This window comes from Sorghum bicolor, chromosome 2 (assembly GCF_000003195.3).
Source record: "Sorghum bicolor cultivar BTx623 chromosome 2, Sorghum_bicolor_NCBIv3, whole genome shotgun sequence".
Classification (NCBI taxonomy): Eukaryota; Viridiplantae; Streptophyta; class Magnoliopsida; order Poales; family Poaceae; genus Sorghum; species Sorghum bicolor.
In genome coordinates this window covers 47,251,583-47,271,467 of record NC_012871.2, presented here as the reverse complement: position 1 = coordinate 47,271,467, position 19,885 = coordinate 47,251,583, and the positions used below count along the sequence as shown (strand labels likewise).

The following is a 19,885-nucleotide window of genomic DNA, read 5'->3' as shown; positions in this document are numbered from 1 at the left end:
GCGGGAAATGATGACACAGTTGGTGTTGAGGTCGAGACACTGATAGACCTTGTGATCTGGTGAGTAACCAAGGAATGCACAGAGGGTGGAGCGGGGGGCAAGTTTGTGAGGACTGGTGGCAGAAAGGTTGGGGTAGCATGTGCACCCGAAAGCACGAAGATCATGATAGGAGGGAAGGGTGCCATGGAGGGCAAAAAAAGGGGTGCTCATGTTTAGAGTTTTGGTGGGAAGGCAATTGATGAGATAGGTGGCAGTGGCTAGAGCATCAGCCCAGTAAGAGGGGGCATGGAAGCTTGGAAGAGGAGGGTGCGTGTGACATTATTGACGGTGCGGATCATGCGCTCGGCTTTCCCATTTTGCTGGGAAGTATAGGGGCACGACATGCGGAGGGTGGTGCCATGAGCAAGGAAGAAAGTACGAGAGGCAGAGTTGTCAAACTCGCGGCCGTTGTCACATTGGACTGATTTAATGGTGCAGCCAAATTGGGTAGACACATGAGCGAAGAAATTAGAAATCGTGGGAAATGTATCAGACTTAGCGCAGAGGGGAACAGTCCAAAGGAAATGAGAGCAATCATCAAGAATGACTAAATAATATTTGAAACCGAAGACACTAACAATAGGAGATGTCCACAGGTCACAATGGATTAAATCAAAATTCTTGGATGCTCTAGATAGCGAAGTAGAAAAAGGGAGACGAATATGACGCCCAAGCTAATAGGCGTGGCAGAGGGAGTCATCTTCAGGCTTGCTGTAGACAATGGAGGAGGACTGCGTGAGGGACTGAAGAGTGGCCTTGTTGGGGTGACCAAGGCGCCTGTGCCAGGTAGTCGGTGAAGGAGTGGCGACAAGGGCGCATGAGCCGGTGGTGGATGAAGGTAGCTGAAGGGTGTAGAGAGGCCCCATGTTGTTACATCTGAGGAGGGTGTTCCGGGTACATAGATCCTTCATAGAAACACCAAGAGGGTCAAACTCGACAGAAACAGAATTGTCAGTAGTGAATTTTCGAACTGAAAGCAGATTTCTGATAATATCAGGAGCGACAAGGACATTGTTGAGGCGAAAGGGTCTGGGAAGGACGGAGTAGCCAGTGCCAATTACAGGAAGGGTGGCACCGTTACCTACGACAATGGAGGAAGGAAAAGAAGAAGATGGTGTAGCAGTGACCATACCAGGGTTGGCGGTGATGTGGGAGGAGGCACCCGAGTCGATCACCCAATCCGAGGAACTCGGTGGTGGGGTGAGAGAGACGGTGCTGAAGGCGTTGGCGAGACCCTCGAGTGTCCAGGGCGTCCAAGCAGAGGGTACTTGAGGGGGCTGCGGGTAGTAGGACCGGGAAGCCGGCGGTGGAGTGAAGTATGCTGGTGGCACGCCGGCCACCAGAGCCTGCTGCAAAGGTGTAGGCTGGGCTGCGCGTGGTGGAGGGCCACGGGCAACGCCGGCGGTAGATCCTAGCCACATGTGGATAGAGCCAGTCCAGGGGTTGAGCAGCGATGGCCACCGTAGTGTGGCTGGTGCAGTACTGCCCTGTGTACTGCTTTGGGAGGCAACAGAGCCGCGCCCACCGCGGCGGCGGCGGCCACGGGTGCTACTGGATTGCTGTCCAGCAGCAGCATGATGTCCAGCAGCAGCCTGTTGGCCAGCAGTGGCCTGATGGTGGCGTGGAGGCACCAGCGCAGGTGTTGAAGGCGGCGTGAAGGAGGGTGCAGTGACGAGAGCCGAAGGAGAGGGTGGCCCTATGTTGAGCTCGGCCAAACGGAGGTCAGCACGAACATCAGCGAAGGACGGGAACGGCCTCTGGTGGGTGACGAGCTGGGACATGGAAGTGTTCATTGAGAGCCCACAGAACATTTAGTACCAGAGTTCGGTCCTGGATGGGCTCGCCGAGGTTGGCAAGGGCATCCGCCATGCTCTTCATCTTGCGGCAGTAATCATCGATGGAGAGGGCACCTTGGCTGAGAGTGCGAAACTCGGCGTCGAGGAGCATGGCGCGTGACTCGCGATTGTTGAGGAACTGCTGTTCAATCCCGAGCCATGCTGCCCGAGCGGTGAGGCTGTCGTGCTCGTGGATGACGTCCAGGAGGTCGGCAGATATGGTGTTGAAGAGCCAAGAGAGGACGACGCAGTCCATGTGCGACCACACTGGATCGTAGGGGCGGGAGTCGTTGGTGAGGACGTGATCCTTTAAGGCAAAGCGGCCGAGGATGAGGAGGACGTAGCCGCGCCACTTGGAGTAGTTGGAAGATTGAAGATCAAGAACTATGGGGATTAAGTTCTTGATGTTCTGGACGGCAGCAGCTTGACTGTGAGGTGGGCGATGGCCGCGGCTTCAGAGGAAGCGGAGTGGACGTCGTCGTCCTCAGCGTTGTCATCCAGAAGCTCGGTCCAGAGGCTATCCCGAAGGGTTGCAGCCTGCTGCTCCAGGGTATCCGCCTCTACGCGCTCTTTGTCAAGAGCAACAGCAGCGACGCGGACACGCTCCTGGGCAGCGGCAGCGGACTTGAGAAGGGCAGCTTCTTCCTCGAGCTGCTGGCTGCGCTCGGTGTTGGTGGAGCGCAGAGAGGAGGCCTCATCCTCCAGGCACTTGGCAGCAGAGAGGGCTTCATCACGGAGCTTGGCCGCGACAGCCATGGCGGAGGAGCTGGAGGTGGCCATGGGCGCGCGCAGCAGCAGCAGAGGGCGCGCGCGCAGCCTGGATCGGGTGGAGTGGGAGCGGAAGCAGATAGATCGTAGTTTAGTCTGATACCATGATAGACAATAGCCAAACAGGCTCTATATTGCTTAAGGACGAGATTACATGTGAGTTTATATATAAATAGAGAGGAGGAGGGTGGCCCAAAGGGCCAGCCGAGTCCCAAGGGGCCAGCTGGGCATTAACTCTGCACATCTAAGGGGCCAGCCATGTCCCAAGGGGTCAGCTCAGCATTAACTCTGCACAACTAGCTAGGGGATTAAAGCTAGGAGATTACATAAGTAACTAGGTAATTAAAGTAGAAAACAATTAATTCTAACAATCATGAAATTATGTCAAAATTCTATCCATTGAAAAACAACCCAAAGTCAAGCAAAGTTCTATCAAAATTTTGTCTAAATTCAAACAAGGTTCTGTCAAAATCATGCCACAGGCTGATCTGCATAAAACATCTTCATTACATAGGATGTAGATGTCATTACAACACATTGGTCGACCACCATATTCCAAAGCTGCTACATACAACAGCTGTTCACTTCCACATACAGGCAACCACAACACCTATGAGGACACCTACAAACCCCACAAAAATAGAATAATCGATAACAATTTGCTTCGGCCCAGGCTTCGGCTCATGAATCTGCCCAGGATTCCTCTCTGCAGGCTTCACCTTCATTTTCCAAATTTTAGCTAAAACACTATCAACTGTTTGCTTCAACTCTATCAATTCAGCTTTCAATTCAGAGCAACAATCACAGGATGCCTCTTCCATCTTAGCCTTGAATCCCTGTTCTTGTGTTTCCAACTTCACATTCGGCACCTCACGACGAATGTAACCACAGGTACTGGGATCACCCTGCAGCCAAAACACATCAATCACAAGCAGCACCAAAAAAACACAGGCAGATCCCCAATGTCAACAATCGTTACCTTGATGTTGTATGGGCACTTGAGAAACCAGTTGTCCAATGTCGTCGGCTGCTTGCTCTGAATCCGGACCAATGGAACATGGCAAAAGGGGCACTCACTCCTGCCAGTTCCGCTTGCGCTCGATCCCGCCGAAGTTAGCTTCATCAGGCTTCAGTGTGGATGCGTCGGGGTGGTGGCGCGTGCTGGAGCCGCGGCGTGGCGTGGACGCGGTGGGGTGCTACTACGCCCACGACATCTCGCAGACAGGGCGTGGGGGCAGAAGCGCGTCGGCTTGAGCGGACGGAGGAAGCAGCGCCGGTGGCCTGGCGCAGATCGACGGGGCGGCGCCGGCTTGTCTCGTCCGTCGCGGATGCGGTGCCCCTTCCAGTCGCGGCTCCCTCCGTTAAACTCCGTGAACGCTTGACTCTGTCCCATGAATGAATGGATAAGGAGGAGGGGCAAAACGAGAACAAAAATAAGGCATGGCAAAAAGAAAAATTTAAATTAGATCAAAATCCTACTCAGGGCATATTTGAGGGTGTGCATCGTTTGAGAATGGCAAATGTGTGAATCCCATTTGCGGGATGGCAAAATTGCGAAGCCCTAAACCCTAAACCCTAAACCCTAAAACCCTAAACCCTAAACCCCATAATGGAAGAATTGCCATTTTCTCATATTGTGTAGGCGAGGTGCCTAGACCATATTTATCTATGATTACCCCTTATAGTCCACAGCCCGAGATAGATCCCGGGAGTGACAGTCCTGTAGAGTCCTTTGTATTCCTCCTCCCGATTATAAGGCTTGTAGAGCACCATTATTATAGGGAAGTGATTGCTATGTTCATGATCTTTCTTGCTAATATCACTATGCATAGATATAATATAATCTTTTCTTGCGATGATGCTAGGTGTACTTGCACTAATCAATGTATGCTTTGATAGTATAGTTAGAATACTTAGGATTTATTCTTGTAGATTGTCCTAGTACCATGCTAGTGCTATAGACTTAGAGTAATCTAATTGATATGATTATCATGTTTATCATATGGCTATGAATTTTTATTTATCATCTGTCACTTATTATTCATATTCATATATTTTTCTTATGTGACACTTACCCTACATGAGAGATAGATAAAGACATGGTTAAGATCTCCATGATTGCATGCAGTGTTCATTGCTCATTATCCATTGCAAATCCCTTTCTAGTGGTAAAAATATAAATAATGATACCTGGATTACTCCTAGTTAAAATGCTACATCAGTATTATCTGTGCACTTGTGGATCCTTTATTTATTTATTCCTAGAAAAGCATATAGATTTAATCCCAGTACTTCTACATCATGCTAGTGATGACAACCTGGCTTAAGTGATGTAAAGTATTTTTAATGCCATTGCTAGGGATAGGTTTACAAGTCTATTCATAGCAATTGCGTTAAGAAGTGTCAACAGACGATCAAAACAAATATATCACTTGCCATATTCTGAGTCCCGATGATAGGGTCCTCATTTGATGTGCCTTGGAACATTCTAGAAGATACAGTAACCATCACCAAGCAGGGCCAACATAATAATCTCCATAGCTTTGGAGAATTGTGAATTTCCAAGGATCTATCCGAGGAGGAGTAGGGGATAAGGAAATGGATAAGAATTCATTGAATTATGCAAGGATCAACAGGAAGCTTCTAGAGGACACGGGAAGACACCACGATGAAGCAGGACCAGAGGCACCGCCAGGTGGGGCCGACCGGCCCCATAGGGAGGCCAACCGTCCTGGACCCACTAGGTAGCCGGCCCTCCTTCGCGTGGTGGCCTCCAACTGAACTCCTCGTCACATCTTGGCCCTTGTTCGAGTCAATTTTGATCCAACGGCCACGGTTCACCCCACCAGACTATAAAAGAAAGAGCAGACCCTCTCGTGAAGGGACATCAAGAGATCCAGAGGAGAAGCCCTAATTTAGACTTCCAACCTTTAGCCTCCTCAAGATCTAGAGCCTAACAATCAAGAAGTAGACTAGTACATGAGAGAGAGAGAGAGGTAGAACAAGAGGAGGAAGTCTCAGGCGTGTCGGTGCTCCTTCATTAGCTTGTACCTGCAGATTCAAGTTCATCAAGGGCTTGGATCAGAGATTTCTATGGTCATCAACTTCTACTTGTTTGTGAGTTTATCTTGTTCTTATCATTCTTCTAGTCCTGAATCTCTTTTGAGTACTTTAATCTGTTGCAAGAGGTTAGAGTAGACTTAGTAATGTAAGCGTGGTGCTTAGGTTCGTAGTTGTTTAGAGATGTACCCTATAGGCTGGATCGGTGGTAGATCGCAAGGGTGACTTTATAGCCTTGTTGAGTGTTCTATAGCCCACCTCCCGTTTGTAGGATGAGCAGACCCCCTTTGCTACATGGTTGTTTCGTACTATGTTTGTGTTCCTCCAAAGTAGTGCCCTAGCAGTCCAATAAGACCAAAACTCTCAAAAGTAGAACTAGACAACCCTAGTTTTCCATCTCAACCTTTTAGAGTCTCATCCTTGATTGTGCTCAGGGATTAAGCCTAGATCAAGATCCCTACCTCCATTCCTTTGGGTTCGATATTTAAAACTGGGTCACCCCCGGTGAAGTGCTACATCGGTGTTTTATCTGTGCGCTTGTGGATAAGTTTAAGTATGATTTAATAAATACCAACACTGATAAAATCTTAAATCATCACAAACATTGGTAGAAATTTTCCATCATATATTAAGAGATTATGTTGTGGTGTCATTTTGAGCCATTACAAATGTCGAAAAACATCACTAGTATTTGCTCACTAGTATATGTAGCTTGTGTACCTTGAGTAGTGCTAGTGTAGTACTAGTGTAGCTCATGTTTAGTGCTTGTTTCCTCAGTGGTACATGTAGGAGCTCTCTTGTGCTCATTTGACTAGTTGCATAGGTTTATGTGACCTTGCTAGCTAAACTTAATTAGGGTAGCTTCCTCTAGCTTGACACCTTAAACATAACTTGTGTAGGATCTTTTGTAATAAGGAGCTTGTGTTAGGTAAAGGACATAATCTTGGTTGGACCAAATAGTTTAATGTTTGTGACCATGAGGAGTCAGTTGACCATCCAATGCCCAATTGCTGTTGCAACCTGGTGCTGGATCAGGAATAGTCTAGGGTGGCATGAATGCCCAATTTCAATTAATTCCTTTCACAAATGTCTCTCTCAGCATATAGGGGAGGGTAAGGGGAGTAGGGAACCTTTCTGGTGGATTATGGCTGCTATAGGATGGGCTCTATGGAAGGCCAGAAATGATCTTGTTTTTTGTAACACTATAATCAAATCACCTAAACATGTTGCTTACAAGGTCTTGAGTTTCTTGAAACAGTGGATGGTGCTGGAAAAGAAGGATGAGATCATGAAGGAAGCGTGGTTGATCAAGCTCAAGGAGGGGATGACGCGATGGTGATTTGTACCTAAACTTAGTTGTGTTTCTTTCTTGCTTGTTCTGTGTGACTACTCTATTGTTGTGTTTGCCCTGTTCTATGTAATAGAAAGGGCAGCTGGGTTTCTCTTTTGGAAGGAGTGAGTGGAAGAGTTGTTTCTTAGCAAGCTATCTGTAAGAGCTGGCAACCCCAACAGTGGCTCTAAACCTTTGATCTAAAAAAAATCTTCATTTATTTCGGTTAGTCGTAGCTATTAAATTTAGAAAACACTATTTACCCCATTTGGTCGGCTTAGTATCCAAAATGAGCCCCTATCAAATAGGAGAGCTAATAGGTGGGACTAATTTTTTAGCCAAATCTTAACTATTTGTTAGTCATCTAGTTAGCCAAACACAACTAATTTTAGCCAATTTATAGTTCAACCAGTAAGTAGCCATATGTACCAAACATGCCTTTAGAACCTGTTTGATATAAGAGCGAATTGCTACTCTCTCCTTTTTTATATATAAGATGTTTTGAAATTTTTAGATTTATAACTTTTACTATAAATCTAGACATAACATATATCTAGATACGTAACAAAATACATATATGAATCTAGAAAGCCAAAATGTCTTATAAATTTGGAACTAAAAATTTAGCTAACTAAAAATTAGCTAAATTTAATAGCGCATCCACTGCTAATAAGTAGGCTAAGCTAACTCTTTGACTAGTTGATAGCCACCGACTAGCTAATCTAAACTAATTTTTAGGCAAACTAAAAACTAGTCTTATTTTGTTTAAACATACCTAAACTTTGTTGGCTTGTCTTATAAACTATATTTTTTCTATCAACTAGCAGCTCATAATAAATCAATGAACACTACTGGTCGTTATAATGTTTTCTAAGGCCTTGTTTAAATACACCCCAAAACCCAAAATTTTACAAGATTCCCCATCACATCGAATATTACGGCACATGCATGGAACATTAAATATAGATAAAAAAGATAACTAATTGCACAGTTTAACTGTAAATCACGAGATGAATCTTTTAAGCCTAGTTGCTCTATGATTAGTTAATGTTTGTCAAATAAAAACGAAAGTGCTACAGTGTCAAAATCAAAAAAAATTTGGATCTAAACAAGGCCTAAACCGAGTGAGCCTAGCAGAAATCGGTTAAAATAATACGCAGCAGCCAATTGCACGATCAAGAGAAGCGACGACTCCATCTCTGGTCTCCCACGCCTATAATCCCATTCCCCTCCTTCAAAGCCTCGCGGCGATCGAGATTCTTCCCCTCCTTCTCCAGATATACTTATCAGAGCAGCACAGACAACAATTCTCCAGGTAATCTTCGATTTCTTTCACATCTCTCTTGATTCATTGGAATCTACTTCTTGCTCGTCGGGTCCATGATGCAGTGCGATCTGACATGCTTCAGTTTGGCTAGCTGCTTAATTGTGAGGTTTACTTGGGTCCAGGGGATGCAAGAATTCATCTGGTTCGTGCCTGAGAACGATAGTCAATAGTTTGATTCGTCTAGGATTGGGGTTGACTGTTAGGAAAAGGGGGAAGGAACTGACGATTGAAACCTTTTCGCCGAAACTTAACTGTTTCTTTTCTACCTTCATAGTATCTTGAAATTCTGAGAGGGGCCCGCTTGTGAATATCCGGAAAGGTACCTCAAGATTTTGATCGGGAAATTTCAGATAAAAGATTAGGAATGTAGAACTGCACTAACTACTTAGGATGGATGATTAGTTGATTGGTCTCTTAGTTTCTGAATGCACAGGACTATGGTCTTCTGTAAAATCTACATTCAAAACTTCGACTTAGTAGTTTCCATAACCCCTACCTGAATTTTATCGAACAGCTGTCCATCTCACTCTACATTGATCTTTGATATACTGACCATTTCCCCAAAAGAACTCAAATCTTGTATGCTAACATCTTTAGGGGAAATGCAAACAGCTTGACTTTTGAGGGAAAGAATAGACGAGAAGATGTGTCTTTTTTATTTACTGCAATGATTGAATGGTTCCTGCTTGGATTGGAATGCCTAGACTTGGATATACATCGGCAGTCATAATATGCTTAGTGAAAGTACGTTCTAATGGTTGAACAGTATGGCTAATCATTTGTATTCATGTTATTTGTGCTAAAACAATCTTTCTTTGAACTTGTTTTGGTAATGTCAATATTGAATGCAATGGTGTCATACTGGACATCTGCAAATCTAGCAAGATGTCAAGTGATAACAGCTACTTTCGAGAATATGATTCAGTCTATCTTCAATCTCTATTGGCACTTCCTTCCAAATTATAGGTCATTTAAGCTTTGTCGTTAGTCAAACTTCTCTAGCTTTGACCAAGTTTTTTGAAAAACGATGTAACATCTAGAAGTTCAGATAAATGCAACTATCAAGATATAGGATCTCAAGTGATCTATAATTTGGAAAGGTGGGAGGGGGAGTATTGAGCTTCTTTATGCTTTTTGCTGACAGTGATCACTTCTTATTAATTAATGAATTTGGCCAATGGCCAAAAGCTCCTTTAACATCTTTCTTCCATGACTCATGTGATCCATGTGACACTTTGAACAGCCATAAATATTGACTGTCTCTGCTTCTTTGCAAAAGAGAAAAAGTTTGAAAATGAATAAATGGTCATTGACCTCCTAGTAAATATGTTTGAACTCTTTTTTAGAGCATGGATATGTTTGAACTCTAGTTCAGCATTCCTTGTACATGATGGAGTTTGTGGGCAGAATTTTTTTTGAGGACTGTTTTATCAATTCATTCTTATTCCACTTCGATCCCTACTAATTCGAACTTTCGTCGAAATCATCTCTATTCATATGTATGAAATACGTATGTGGAGCTCCCTAGAATTTCATGTGATTCAGTAAACAGAATATGGATTCCATGATTGCTAGATTGATCCGTAGCGATTGATGAAGAGTGAGATGGTAATGGAATTTTTCTTCTATAAATAGGGCTACCAAGTTTATTTTGTATACTGCAGGCGGTATAGGATGCACTCAATGTGTACGAGCTTGCATGACAGATGTATTAGAAATGATACCTTGGGATGGAAGTAAAGCTAAGCAAATTGCTTCCGCGCCAAGAACAGAAGATTGTGTGGGTTGTAAGAGATGCAAATCCGCCTGCCCAACAGAATTTTTAAGTGTCCGCGTTTATTTAGGGCCTGAAATATCTGTTGCTTATCCAGCTATGGCATGTTCTGTATTCATATAAATTTATTCAGACTTTGTGATAATAGAGTTCATACCAAGAAATTCATTTAAAACTTCAAGCCGACAGTGGCTGTGCCACAAAGTCATTTCTGACCGTGTTCATCATTCTTTTGATCACTATATTCTCTTTCTCAGATATGGCAAGCAAAAGGATTCAGAAGGAACTCATGGATCTGCAGAAGGACCCACCGACATCATGCAGTGCAGGGCCTGCTGGAGAGGATCTATTCCACTGGCAGGCCACAATCATGGGCCCTAGCGACAGCCCCTATGCAGGAGGGGTTTTCTTTGTTAATATCCATTTTCCTCCTGACTACCCCTTTAAGCCTCCAAAAGTGAACTTCCAAACAAAAGTGAGCTGGTCATATTAATATGATTTCCTTCCCCTTTTGATATTCCTTTATCCTGCACAAGTATTTGAACCTCTATTCTGTAGCCAATAGCCATGGTTGCCCATGAAGTTGTTATTGACATACTAGGCAATAGGAGTGGTCTAAAATTCATGATGAAAAGCCCCCATTCCAAAATCATATCGAAATTGTGAAAACTCTTTCTCTGTTGTGCAAAATAAAACATGCTCAGGTTCTTCCCTATATCACCATTTTATTTTCAAAACTTTGGTTTTTCTTCCTAATGTGAAGTACATAGTTAAGATCATGCTGAATCTTTAAATTATTCGTAATAACCCCATTTTACTTTCTTCAGCAGTTCCATAGAGTTATTTTCTTCCTGAACTTTGGTCCTAGTGATGCTTGAACTGCAATGGATAATTAAGTTGTCATGTGGCAGAACTCAAATATGAGTACTTCCTAGCATCCTGAAGTTCAGACATGAAAGTGTTTTGCTCTCAGCAATTGTTCACTGGCCTTGCTATATGCAGCTGAAATAATGTTGATTTCCTTGAGTTTCCTCCTAAAGTTTTGAAGCCTAGAGTACAACAGGTTTCACAAAAATAGTTACCAACAGTTTGTAGTAGTATTTCTGATATATTGGGCAGAATGGTCGTAATCTAATGCAATAAAAATAGCATGGAAAATTTTCTCTTAGTTATTAGTCAAAAGAATCTGCCATTCTAGTAGATCACCTTCATTGGTACTACTTTGTATATAAACTTGCATACTGAGACAATCTGAACTGTTCCACAATTCTGATTCTGTGTAAAGCTATTTACCCTTGAAACTAATTCAATTGATTGTTTCACCGAAAAAAAATACAGGTTTATCACCCAAACATCAACTCTAATGGGAGCATTTGCCTTGATATCCTCAAGGAGCAATGGAGCCCTGCACTGACCATATCAAAAGTCCTCCTCTCCATCAGCTCGCTCCTCACTGACCCCAACCCGGACGACCCCCTTGTCCCTGAGATCGCGCACATGTACAAGAACCAGAGGCAGCGCTATGAGGAAACTGCGCGGGCCTGGACCCAGAAGTACGCAATGGGCTGATTCTGTCTCACCGAACAATATTGCCACTGCAAAGGTCGTCAGGACATTGTAAGAATTAAGTTGGCTGATTTCCTGTGGTGGCCACTGCAAAGATCATCACACCGTCTTAAGAGCCCAGATGGCTGTGTAAATTATATTAGCTTCTCAGAACAAAGTTTCTCTGTGTGTACAGTACTTTTGAAGCTGGATAAATCTGAGTTCTTTGCCGAAACCTTGGTTTACACTTTGTTCCCTGAATTGCATATGTGGCCATGGAATTTCCATGTGTAACCTTGCCAAGAAACCAATAGCAGTTTGTATGTTGTGAAGATGTTATAATTCAGATGGTGGTTTGCTTCCGTTCTCCATTAACAGTCCATTGGTCTTCAATTTGAGACATGTGGGTCTGAACACCCAAATTTCAATTTGTTCAGTTACATATTGTTCAACCACTGCTTCCAAATGGCACAAGTTATTTACTGAAGAGGCTTGCAGGTCTACCACCTTTCTGAAACTTTGCATATGTCTGGGTGAATCTATCAGGTCCATCACTGTTGGTTGAACGTGACCATACTTGTTCTGCAACGCTCCTGCCTGCTTTCTGGTGTTTACCTTCTCCCAGCTTTCATCTGCAGGAGCAGTAGAAAGTCATAGGTTGCTCTTTCTTCTTCGAGATGGTTGCATCTGATGGCCAACCGGCCAGTTTGGCCTGTCTGTATCAGGTCACTTTGTGTGCTTGTGCTTCACTTCCTTGTCTCCATGGTATTTATAGCTGTTTTTTTCCGATCAACTAGTAGGAATGGAATTCCTTGGATACAAGATTAGGTTAGTTATATGTTAGACGAGGAGGCAGGAGCCATGGTTCCAACAAGGCCGAACTTTGAATTACCCGATGAAAATTTTTTATCAGTTTGGCGGCGCTTCTAGCTAGGTGATCGGTTGTAGTAAAGGGCAGCAAATCTGTTGCAATGTAGTACGTTTGCCTATGTGAGTGGAGGGGTGAGGCGTTTTGCAACGGTAACCGTGGTTACCTTAACTCCCTGTTTTCTGTTACCTGTTTAAGGTTGGACTCTTTTCTACTTAATGAAATACACGTCCAAAGACCAGTATCAGTGCGCTCTCTCTCTCTCTCTTTTTGCCTATAAAGACAAGTACAGGTCCTCATTTGGTATACCTGTAGCCAGCTCGCTGGGAAAAGCCTGGCACATGTGTACATACTTGTGTAAGGTTGTACAGGCACCTGTGGCAGTAGTTATTAGGCCCAGATAGGGGCTGCCAGAGCAGAATCATGCTCTGAAAGAGGACAAAGAGAAACCCAAAAACAAAAACAAAAAACAATGTTGTGGTGAAGACTATGTAGTATATGTAGCAAACATATATACTAGAAAATTACCAAGCGTCAGTTAAACAAACAACAGCAGAGAATTGCTAGGCAGAGCAGGAGACAACGAGACATGGACATTTGCAGGTAATTTATCTGATGACCATCATACAACCCAATTGCATCTGCAGGACGGCACCTCAAAAGACCAAGTTACTACTTGAGTTGTATTGCATATATGCAAATCTTCATGTTGAGTAGATAAACAACGTATAAGCATCCCCATCCATGGCACTTGACATTTCTAAGCGTATCCCTACTACCCAACTACTAAAAGATCCTAAACCCAAAGGCACACGCAAATGATGTTTGACCTTTTCGCGACACCCACGTTGCCCAATCAGCTGGCTGCCTGAGTGCTATCTGTGCGCCTTTTTGGACGTAAAGGGCGCCCCAAATTGAGATCAGTGTGCAAAGAGCGCCCCTTTATTAGATGCAAAGTGATGGTGACACCAAATCAAAAGAGAGCAAAACCACTGTCCCCGGGATGCCAAAAGCACTAGCCACCCATGACATCCGTTCTAGACCGTCCAATGCGTGGATCAACGGTTCAGATATTCAGATGAAGGTGAGCAAATTGAACCTATCGGATGTTCCGGGCCAATCCGGCTTGTTCCGGCATCATAGGTGAGGTGACTGGCTGCCTGTCAAGATTTGCTGCTGCTGCTGCTGGTCTCATCTCATGGTTCATCATGTCGTTCTACTCTGAAGAAGTGACCAAGCAAGGCACGGGTCGTCTCCAAAGTCTGGATGCTCCTGCCTAAATCACGTCGCACTTACCGGCCATCACACGCTTCTGACTTGATGCTCGACTATTCAACACAGATGAGATTATGAATGAGATCATTTGACAACGAAAAAGGCGACGCGTGTGTGTGGGAGCGCACGTGTGGGCGGCCGCACGCTTGCCGTGCTGTCTCATCCTGGGTTAGCTCAGCTAACAGATACCAAATCCTTTAGAAACTACTGAAAGCGACGCTTGCCCCTCTCTCTCTGCCCACCTCACCTCACCCGCCTGCCAGACAGACATTTCATTTTTTTTTTACCTATCTGAAGAAAGGAAAGGTGTTTGTTTGGTCAGTGAGAAAGTTAGGGTCCTTCCTGAGAATTGAGGTTAAGGAAGCAACCCAACTATTCAGTCAGCTGCTCATCTCATTCCAAGTGAACGCATCAGTAAGCTGGATCGATGCTAAGATGATTGATCGATTAATTATTAGAGGCTGATGAGTACACAGTTCATACACGCAGGCAGAAAGAAGATGTACCCAAGCCAAGCATGCCTTATCTTGTCGACTTCTCCTGGTGAGGGTGTTTGTCTTGTGCACGAGGACGACAGGCAGGTACCATACCTACTACATCCATCACTGACCATGTCAGCAAAAGGAAAAGACGGCCATCCAGTCCAGGTCTGGGGGATGCACAACTGAGAACCCTCATTCTGTTGCTCAGCTATGACATCCACCACGCCACACCCACCAATCATTCGACGAGCAGAGAAGCACGATTTCTTTTCTGTCTGTATAAGTCTGCGGTCAACAAAATCTTAGGATCAGGTTTCTCAACCAACATGCTATGGCCTATGGCACTTGGCAACTGTGTAACAGTTTTGTCAAACAGAGAAAGCTGCGCTCAAGAAATTAAAGAAAATATAAGTCACAAAGGAAACTGTGACTTCTCTAAAAAAAATGGTAGTTATTGCAAAGACTCATTACGGTAGGAAAACATGAGGTGTAGGCAACAAAATGATGTTTGAGGAAAAACAAGTGCAGAAAAGCTGTGGATCTGCGTCAGATCCTCAACAAGATTTGATGTCGAAATGCTGGGAATTTGATTGATTTCCAAAATACACGCCGGTCTCTCCAACAGGAGAGAACAGCATTTCTGCAATTGTGCCCTACTATTCGCATGCTTGTGTGCTATTTACAGTGAGTGTGACTGGAATCAAAATCACAACATTTCCTACTAAATTGGAGGAGGAGGAGGCCACCTTTTTCCTACCAAGGAGGCAAGGATCTAAATAAAATGATTGAGCTAGCTGCTGCTGTTGTATTGTATTGTATTGTATCCCTCCAGAGAATCAAAACCTGCAAGGATCATTACGAGGATTTCTCTGCTGATTCATCTATCGTTGATGAGTTGATTGAGAATCCATCGAGGAAGTCACTGTCGGAGTCAAGCTGCAGCTCTTTGAACATGGCCATCACCTGTATCATGGTTGGCCTTTGGTTCGGTCTGTCGTCCAAGCACTCGCGAGCGATCTTCAGAGACTGGTAGAGCTCAGCTTCCCCTGACTTTGTGTTTGTCAGAGTAGGATCAAAGATCTCACTGCTTCTGTTCTCCTTGACCATCTGCTTCACCCAGCCGACAAGATTGTTGTCTCCAAACTCGGTTGGATCGATCGGCTTCTTCCCTGACAGAAGCTCCAAGAGCACGACACCGTAGCTGTATACATCACCCTTGGTCGTGCACCTGAAACTCTGGTAGTACTCAGGTGGCACGTATCCAGGCGTACCTGCAAGTGTGCTCACACTCAGATGTGTGTCTAGTGCATTCATCAGCCTCGCCATCCCAAAGTCAGAGACACGGGCATCCAGGTTGCTGTCAAGAAGCACATTGCTTGACTTCATGTCCCGGTGGATGATGTGTGGGATGCAGCTGTGGTGGAGGAAGGCGAGACCCCTTGCTGAACCGATGGCGATCTTCTTCCTTGCTGCCCAGTCAAGCTTCACACCAGCCTTGGCCTGGTCATGCAGCACCACGTCTAGACTGCCATGCTTCATGTACTCGTACACAAGGAGCCGCTCATCGCCAATCTTGCAATATCCGAGCAGAGGCACAAGGTTGCGGTGCTTGATCTTGCCAATGGTCTCCATCTCTGCTGTGAATTCCCTGTCGCCTTGGCCTGTGAAATGGATCAGCTTCTTGATGGCAACAACTGTGCCGTCCTTGAGCTTGGCCTTGTACACCTCACCAAACCCCCCTGAGCCTATGAGAGTCTCAGCACTGAAGCCATCGGTGGCCTCGAGGAGATGCGCAAAGGTGAGCTTCCTCAGAGGCTTCTCAAATGTGGCCACATTGATGCTTAGTGGCTCATGAACACCTGAAAGCTTCCAGCTAGACGTGCCAGATGTTGGAAGGCTTTCGATGTACCCAGTTCTAATCTCTTCAGTCTTCTGGTTCTTCCTGAGCTTGCAGAGAGTGACCAGCAGCAACAGCAGTATGAGCATGGAGAGCGCGATTCCAACAAGAATGCTTCCCCCAACGGTCTTCCTCCTTCCAGATGAAGCTGATGGCACACTTCCCTGCCCTGGATCATGACCACAGGGAGGTAGAGGGATGCCACAGAGGCCAGGATTGTTGGCATACCGGGATTGCGGGAACGTACTGAGCTGGCCAGTCAAAGGAATTGGACCAGACAGGTTGTTGCTGGATACATCCAAATCAGCAAGGAAACTCAGAGTACCAAGCCCCGGGGGGATGCCGCCAGTGAGATGATTGTTTGAGAGGTCCATGGCGCCAACTAGCTTGAGCCCTGAGAATTCATATGGTATTGTACCGTTGAGGTCATTGTGCCCCAGGTTCATGACTTCCAGAAACATCATGTTCCCAAGGCCTGCCGGGATTGTACCGGTGAGGCGGTTGTAGGAGAGGTCGAGGAAGATCATGCTCCCATTGCTCTGAAACTTGTAGTCCATTGTGCCGACGTATATCCTTGTGGATGGGCAAAGGTGCACAGTTGGGAACGCAGCCAGCCTCTCAGGCCTGATGCCGAAGAACTCGAAGAGCACACCGGCACCGGGACAGATGTTGCCGGCCTCGTTCCGCAGGAATGCAAACTGCTTCCCTGACACAATGCCCCCCGGAATAAGCCCTGTCTGGCTAGCCAACTCCGGCGGTATTATGCCGGTGAAGCTGTTGCTGTTGAGGTCCAGCCAGATGAGGTTGATGCAGCTGCCGAGCTCTGCCGGCACAGGGCCAGACAGCTGGTTTTTGTTGAGCTGCAGGATGGCAAGCTTCTGGAGCTTACCGAAGCCGTGAGGCACACTCCCTATGAGGTGGTTGCCGGAGAACGACACCCAGATGAGGTTGACACATCTGGTGATGGAAGGGGGAATGCCTCCAGTGAAGTTGTTGTAGCTCAGCACCAGCGTCTCCAGCGTAGTGCCGTTGGAGCAAAGCATGTCCGGGATCTCGCCGGACAGGCCGTTCGCCCACATCACCAGGTCAATAAGCTTTGGCAGCAGAATTATCTCCTTTGGAATCTGACCAACAAGGAAGTTGAAGCTCAGATCAATGGACTCCAGATTGGCGCAGTTGCCCAGCGACTTCGGCACTGTGCCCTTGAGGTAATTGTTGGGGAGGAAGAGCTTCCGCAGCGACGGCAGTGACGAGCAGAGATCTTCCATTATCTCACCGTCAAGCTCATTGGAACCGAGGTCGATCACCTCGAGCAATGGGCAACCCGCCGCCAGCACCGGCAGCGGGTTCTGCCCGGTGATGTTGTTGAACGAAAGCCGCAGCTCACGCAGCGAGGAGATGGTGCTGACGACACTGTCCACGAAGCTCCCCGAGAGTTGGTTGCCACTGAGGTCAAGCACCTCGAGTGACCTGCACTTGGCAAAGCTTGCCGGCAAGCCGCCAACCAGCCGGTTGCTTGACAGGTCCAGCTCAACAATTCTGCCGCACAGCTGGCTGAGCTCGTCCGGAATGGTGCCGGAGAACTCGTTGCCGGCCAATGCCAGCCGCTTCAGCGAGGAGAAGCCAGTTAGGAACGTCGGGATCGGGCCGCCGAGGAGCTTGTTCCCGGACACGTCCAGCATCTCGAGGCGGCCGCAGTTGGCGAGGCTCGGCGGCAGCTCGCTGCTGCTCAGGCCGTTGAAGGACCAGTCCAGCACCGTCAGGTTGGCGCAGCCGCCGAAGTCGTACGCCGAGACATCCCCGGAGAAGTTGTTCCCGGCGATGCTGAGGTGCGTCAGGTTCGGCGGCGCCGCGGCCATGAACCCGGCGGGCAGCGCGCCGGACATGTGGTTCCACGACACGTCGAGCACGGAGACCGCGCTGCACGTCGCGAGCTCCGGCAGCCGGCCGACGAACTGGTTGGCGGAGAGGTTGAGGTACCGCAGGCCGTGGCAGCCGGCGAAGGAGTAGTTGAGGAGGCCGACGTCCGCCAGGTGGTTGCGCGACAGGTCGAGCGACCGCAGCGACGGCGCGAACGGGAAGCCCCCGCCGACGAGGGCGTTGCGCGACAGGTTCAAGGACTGCAGCGCGCCGCACGTCGCCAGGAACGCCGCGGGGAGCGTCCCGTTGAACGTGTTCGACGACATGTCCACCTCCACGAGCGCGCACGGCGAAGCCGACGCCGCGGCGTGCGCGTGCGAGAGGTTGCCGTAGAAGGCATTGCCGCGGAGGTCGAGGCGCTGGAGCGCCGGGAGCGCGAGGAGCGCGTCGAGACGGAGCTCGCCGACGAGCGCCATGCCGGTGAGGTTGATGGCCACGACGCGGCCGTCGGGCGGCGGCGCGCACGAGACGCCGGCCCACGAGCACGGCGCCGCCGCCGTGGCGTTCGCCATCGCCCAGCCCGAGAGCGCGCCGCGCGGGTCGTCCGCCACGGACGCACGCCTGAAGGCGAGCAGCGCCGCCGCCTCGTCCTCTGCGCCAGCAATGGCGGGAGCCGTCGCGTGAAGCAGCACCAGCACCACCGCCACAAGGAACCACGCGGCCGCCGTCGTTGAGGCGGCCATGGCTCCAATTCGCGGGCGTCGATTCGTCGCAGAGAAGAGGAGAAGCACACAATGGAGAAGAAGGGCCGCCTCCGGTTCTTGCGTCCTGCCGAATTCTTGGACAACTTCACATGACTGTGGAACCGATGACCTCACTGCAAATTCGCACGGGAAATTCTCGAATCATTTAGCAAAGAAGAAGCAAAACGATAGAAGAGCACAAGGAATCTTAATTTGGAAGGGAAAGCGCCCGTGCCAAGAACAGTCAGTCATACTGTTGCAAATGCGAAATTATCGGCACAAACTGCGCACCAAACCCCCGAGGTAGTTTTCCTCCAAAATTCAAAGAAGCCATGATGGTGAACTATACCGGAAAGAGAAGAAAACCAACTCCAATTTGGGACGAAAGAAACGAACCTAATCAGGTTGTGCGAATATAAACCAGAGGACCAGAAAGCCACCGAAAAATCAGGTACCGAAATGAACAGCCAAACATTTCTTCAACCCAAGAACAAGCCCGAAACCACTACACTACTGGCACGCAAGCAAATCCAAGGAGAGGCTGCTGCTCACCTTGGCCAAGCGAAGAACCCAACCCCTCATCAAGAATGGAAGAACACCACCAACAGACCAACCAACCTACTACTACTACTTCAGCAATTGGAGACGAAGAGACAAAAGGAGGGAGAAGAAGGGGCAGAGGAGGAGCGAGAGAAGGAAAAGTAGAAGGGCACACACAGAGGCACTTGAGAGTATTTAAGTAGGACGAGGGAAAGAGAGAGAAAGGTTGCTCTACTCAGCTACTGAACCCCGCCATTGGCACTTCGGATTAACAAAACCTCGGCGAGCTTTGTTTGCTTGCGACGGCAATTAGCCCGGGAAAGAGGGGCCGGATTGTTTAATCAAAAAATTAATCCATTTGTCTAGCCGAGGCTGTAGTAGAAGAATAATATTGGGTTGCTGCGAGGGGCTGATAGGAAAAGGCATTCCTTTCTCAGTTGTGTGTCTCAGCATCCGAGCCCGGTCAAACTTGGGATTTGATTCCCCTGAGCCCGGCTTTTTGGCATCTCCCATCCCATCCCAGCTCCCTCTCTTACCCAAAC

General features: G+C 47.3%; 4 protein-coding genes across 4 annotated transcripts; 1 reads left to right on the top strand and 3 right to left on the bottom strand.

Annotated features, from left to right (window-relative positions):
- On the bottom strand, nucleotides 714-1,460 carry LOC110432699. The gene has a single exon (XM_021453485.1). The coding sequence runs from the start codon at nucleotides 1,458-1,460 to the stop codon at nucleotides 714-716; it is 747 nt and encodes a 248-aa protein (XP_021309160.1).
- LOC110433037 lies at nucleotides 3,092-3,979 on the bottom strand. The gene is made up of 2 exons (XM_021454616.1): nucleotides 3,622-3,979; nucleotides 3,092-3,547 (listed from the first exon to the last, which is right to left on the bottom strand). Exons 1-2 carry the CDS (start codon nucleotides 3,763-3,765, stop codon nucleotides 3,224-3,226), a joined length of 468 nt encoding a protein of 155 aa, XP_021310291.1. The 5' UTR covers nucleotides 3,766-3,979; the 3' UTR covers nucleotides 3,092-3,223.
- LOC8063485 (ubiquitin-conjugating enzyme E2 5A) lies at nucleotides 8,169-12,049 on the top strand. The gene is made up of 3 exons (XM_002462075.2): nucleotides 8,169-8,347; nucleotides 10,391-10,608; nucleotides 11,472-12,049. The coding sequence occupies exons 2-3, from the start codon at nucleotides 10,393-10,395 to the stop codon at nucleotides 11,700-11,702; spliced, it is 447 nt and encodes a 148-aa protein (XP_002462120.1). The 5' UTR covers nucleotides 8,169-8,347; nucleotides 10,391-10,392; the 3' UTR covers nucleotides 11,703-12,049.
- On the bottom strand, nucleotides 14,867-19,631 carry LOC8062054 (brassinosteroid LRR receptor kinase BRL1). Its single transcript, XM_002459923.2, has 2 exons — nucleotides 19,356-19,631; nucleotides 14,867-18,937 (listed from the first exon to the last, which is right to left on the bottom strand). Exon 2 carries the CDS (start codon nucleotides 18,801-18,803, stop codon nucleotides 15,159-15,161), a length of 3,645 nt encoding a protein of 1,214 aa, XP_002459968.1. The 5' UTR covers nucleotides 18,804-18,937; nucleotides 19,356-19,631; the 3' UTR covers nucleotides 14,867-15,158.

Excerpts from the sequence above, each read along its gene's own strand:
- LOC110432699 (XM_021453485.1), bottom strand. The coding sequence starts at position 1,460 with ATGTGGCTAGGATCTACCGCCGGCGTTGCCCGTGGCCCTCCACCACGC.
- LOC110433037 (XM_021454616.1), bottom strand. The coding sequence starts at position 3,765 with ATGAAGCTAACTTCGGCGGGATCGAGCGCAAGCGGAACTGGCAGGAGT. Across the intron at positions 3,548-3,621 it reads AGTGCCCATACAACATCAAG|GGTGATCCCAGTACCTGTGG; the intron begins GTAACGATTGTT and ends TTTTGGCTGCAG.
- LOC8063485 (XM_002462075.2), top strand. The coding sequence starts at position 10,393 with ATGGCAAGCAAAAGGATTCAGAAGGAACTCATGGATCTGCAGAAGGAC. Across the intron at positions 10,609-11,471 it reads AAGTGAACTTCCAAACAAAA|GTTTATCACCCAAACATCAA; the intron begins GTGAGCTGGTCA and ends AAAAAAATACAG.
- LOC8062054 (XM_002459923.2), bottom strand. The coding sequence starts at position 18,803 with ATGGCCGCCTCAACGACGGCGGCCGCGTGGTTCCTTGTGGCGGTGGTG.